The sequence below is a fragment of the Chaetura pelagica genome, unplaced genomic scaffold, assembly GCF_000747805.2.
Source record: "Chaetura pelagica isolate M959 unplaced genomic scaffold, ChaPel_1.0 scaffold704, whole genome shotgun sequence".
Lineage (NCBI taxonomy): Eukaryota > Metazoa > Chordata > Aves > Apodiformes > Apodidae > Chaetura > Chaetura pelagica.
In genome coordinates this window covers 300,144-303,681 of record NW_009952994.1, presented here as the reverse complement: position 1 = coordinate 303,681, position 3,538 = coordinate 300,144, and the positions used below count along the sequence as shown (strand labels likewise).

The window sequence follows — 3,538 nt, the reverse complement described above, 5'->3', positions numbered from 1 at the left end:
TGATCACCAGATGGGACTGCACAAGGCTGCTGAGGCTGCGACGGTACGTCCTGTTCAGCCACTTGCCCACCACCCCCAGCCCGTAGTAGCGTTTCTTGCGGTCGAAGGCGAAGTGCTTGACCTTGGACGCGATGCGCCTGCCCCGCCGCGTGGCCGGGCCGCCGGGGGCCGAGGGCAGCCGGGTGCCCTCCCGCCTGCAGAGAGAGGAGAACCCCACCAGCTGAAAAATCCCCCTTGGGCAACCCCACGGCTGCACCCCAGAGCTGGGGCAGGCCAGAGGATGCTTGGGATGAAGGCTTAAGGGAAGCTTTTGGCTTCAGGCTCCTGGGAGCAGGCTGGAAGCATCTGGTGCTCCACAGCTAAGGGGCAGCTGGGGATGCTGTCCTGACTGCAGCAGGGGACCTGGGCAGCCTCAGGGGCAGCACCCACGGAGAGCTGGTACTCACGGGGTGGGCTGCTCCACCTCAGGAGACAGCCTGGCATCCTCCCCCACTGGGTGCATGCGTAAATACGTGGCTGATAGAGGTGGTGACTCAAAGACATCATCAGGCATGGAATATGTCTCATCGTGCATGTCCATCTGGAAGGAGGATGGAGATGTTCTTAGATATGTGTGATGGGCAAGAAAGCTCCTTCTGCACAAGCATGTCCATCACCAGGGCAGCCTGGCTTCACCTGGCTCTGGCTCCCAGGAAGAGGGGAATCCCCATGGACATCCCACTAACTTCAGGTCCCACGATGTGACACAAGCCCACAATGGCAGCATCACCCCCTGCCACCCCCAAATAGCATCACTGAGACCAAGGCTCCTGCACCCAGAGCAGGATGAAGCATCAACACTGGGGTCCCCCTGCCAGAGCCCTGCTCTACATCCAGCCCCCTTGCAGGGCCACCAGGACCCCTCCTCACTCCAGTGGCTGGCATGGAACGGCGCTTGCCTTACTGAAGAAGGACGAGTCCAGGGTATCAGCAGCATCCACGACGTCGTCATCCATGGAGCTGGGGTACACGAAGCTCCTCTTGTTGCTCCTCTGCTTGGGAGCCAGTGGCTCCAGGACAGAGCGTCCCTTCGGCAGCAGAAAAAAATGAGGGTGAGCAACCAGAAGCCCCTCAGTTTTCAGAGCACCAGGGGTTTCTCATAGCCTTCTTCCCCAGAGCAGAGTGGCAAGCATTAAATCCCAGCCAGCCACCATATCCCCCCCCTGCATGGGAAGGATGTGCAGCAGGAGCTGGCAGCAGATGCTGCCTTTAGCTCCCAAGAGCCAGCGTTGGACCAGGACCGTGTTAGTCAGCACAACAAGTGAACTCTAAATCCCCTGTTTGGTATTGGTCCCACAGACCCGACCCTGAAGCTTTCCCAAGGGCTCTCCGAGCACTGGGAAGCCACTGCAGAAGCTTCCCCTGCAGTAAAAGACCTCCTGGCTCCTCAAGAGTGAAACCCAGAAGCTGCTTTTTTCTAGGGATGCCAAGATAGTTCCACTTTGGTGGTTCAGCTTTCACCAAAATTTCTCTTTTAAAGCAGAGCTCAGGTTAAAAACCTCCCCCCTCAGCCCTGCCCTAGAGAGACCGTGCAAAGCAAAAAAGCCAAGAAGCCAAGATGCTGGGGGGTGAGGGACAGCACTGAAACCCAAGTCAGGAAGATGCTGACCCCCTCCAGCTCCCCAAAACTCACGCGGAGAAGGGCTGCAGCTGCCTTGAAGCTCATGTGGGCGACAGACTCCCTCTTCCTGCGCGGCAGGCGGCCGTAGCCCGAGCGGATGCTGTTGAAGGATGCCAAGGAGATGACACCAGGGGTGAGTGGGGGCAGGACGTGGTGGGGCGTGTGGGGACGGTCGGCCTCGTCGGGATGGCGGAAGGGTCGGCCCCTGGCCAGCGGGTCCACGATCTGGAGGAGGGAAGAGGTGTCGGCGCTGGGAAAGCGACGCTGGGAGCCGGACTTGGTGCTCTCCGAGCTCTACCTTGGGCATCTTGGTGGGCTTGGGTGACTCGGTGCCTTGGAAGGAGGGGGCCTCCTGGCTGGGCAGCTCCATGTCGCGATAGGCAGGCTTCAGCTTGCCGTACCTCATGCTGCAGTGCTGCAGGCTCTTGCGCTGCCACTGCTGCCGCTTGCCCTCCCAGTCGCTGCTGATGCCGAACCACTGCGCCGTGCCCCTGCACACACAGCGGGGACACTTGGCATCCTGCTGGTCTCCTCAGCCCAGGTACTGCCATCCCACCCAGACATCCCCCCCTGGTATGTGGTTTGGGTTGGGGTGCCTCAGCTCAGCCCTCAGCAGGGCAAGTTTTGAGCTGGCCATGGGTCAGGAAGGGATGCAGCAGAGCAGTTGCTGGCCTTCAGGTCTCTCTGGAGAGGTAACTGCATCAAGGCTTGCACCTTGCACAGGACTGTGCATCAGCTCTGGGCTGCTGCAGACATCCAGCCCAAGGTGCTTGTGATGGTTCTGTGCACACAGGGCTGAAAAATGTCCCCAGTGTACAAAACAAAGGTGTGAATGAGCACCACACAAACCTGCAGGCAACCAGGGAGCCAAAACAGAGCAGCACAAAACCCTCCAAGGTGTTCCTTTCCAGGCTGAGACACTCCATCCCCACCCCAAGTCCTCCGCCAGTACCCACAGAGCCACACCACCCTGAGAGGGACCAAGGGACACCCTCAGTGACCTGGCACTCACTTGCGGATGCTCTGGGACAGGGAAGTCTGGCGCTGGAAGCCGGGGCGGCGCTCCGAGCGGGGCTCCTGCAGGCTCTTGCTCTTCCGGTAGATGGGGACCTTGGAGGGCTGGAAGGCACAGCAGGACATTAGGAACAGGATGGCACCAGGGACAAGAACCTGCCAAGCCCAGTGTAGGCTGGGAGCAGGTCCCTGTTGCTCACCTCCTTGTGGGCACCATCCTCCTCTGTGTCCCGGGGGGGGATGATGATGGAGAGGTTTGGGGGTTTCTTGCTCTGCAGGCGGCTGCTGCTGCTGGAGCGGCTGCCCCCGTTCTTGTCGCTGGCTGACATCTCGGGCTGGTGGGAGCTGGCAAACTGGGGGGTGCAAGGAGTCAGCAAGAGGGGAAGATACATTCCCCAGGAGCTCACACGTGGGGGGAGGTTGGGTACCAGGGGGAGAGAGAATCACAGGGTGGTTTGAGTTGGAAGGGACCTTAAAGATCGTCTAGTTCCCGGCACGGGGGACAAAGTGAGAGGGGCTGGGGCAGCCTGGGACACCTCAGGCCACAGAGCCTGCCAGGCTTGGGATGCCCTTTGGGAAGGGAGATGCGGGACATTCCCCTTCAGCGTGTGCATGAACACACCAGGCTGGGAAACTGAATCCTCCGGGGCACCACGTGCAAGGTGAGGAAAGCTTAATAGCCCAGAGGTGATTAATGCCTTGAGCAATCTCCTCCTGAGGGTCCCTGCAGCCCAGCTCTACCAGGAAGGATCTCGCAGGAAAGGTAATTCCATCCGAGCGGGAGTGACTCCTAGATCCTATTAGGGGCTATGGGGGCCTCTTCCTGTCCCCCCCAACCACGTGCCAGTGCTCAGGGGACTCACA

General features: G+C 60.1%; 1 protein-coding gene across 1 annotated transcript in view; it reads right to left on the bottom strand.

Moving 5' to 3' along the window:
- Window positions 1-3,003, bottom strand: part of RHBDF2 (rhomboid 5 homolog 2 (Drosophila)) — a 9,070-nt gene extending 6,067 nt beyond the window's left edge. The window contains 6 exon segments of the mRNA XM_009996561.1: window positions 464-562; window positions 933-1,067; window positions 1,673-1,885; window positions 1,959-2,151; window positions 2,673-2,779; window positions 2,875-3,003. Coding sequence (XP_009994863.1) covers window positions 464-562; window positions 933-1,067; window positions 1,673-1,885; window positions 1,959-2,151; window positions 2,673-2,779; window positions 2,875-3,003 — 876 coding nt within the window.
- Between the last annotated feature and the right edge of the window lie 535 nt (window positions 3,004-3,538).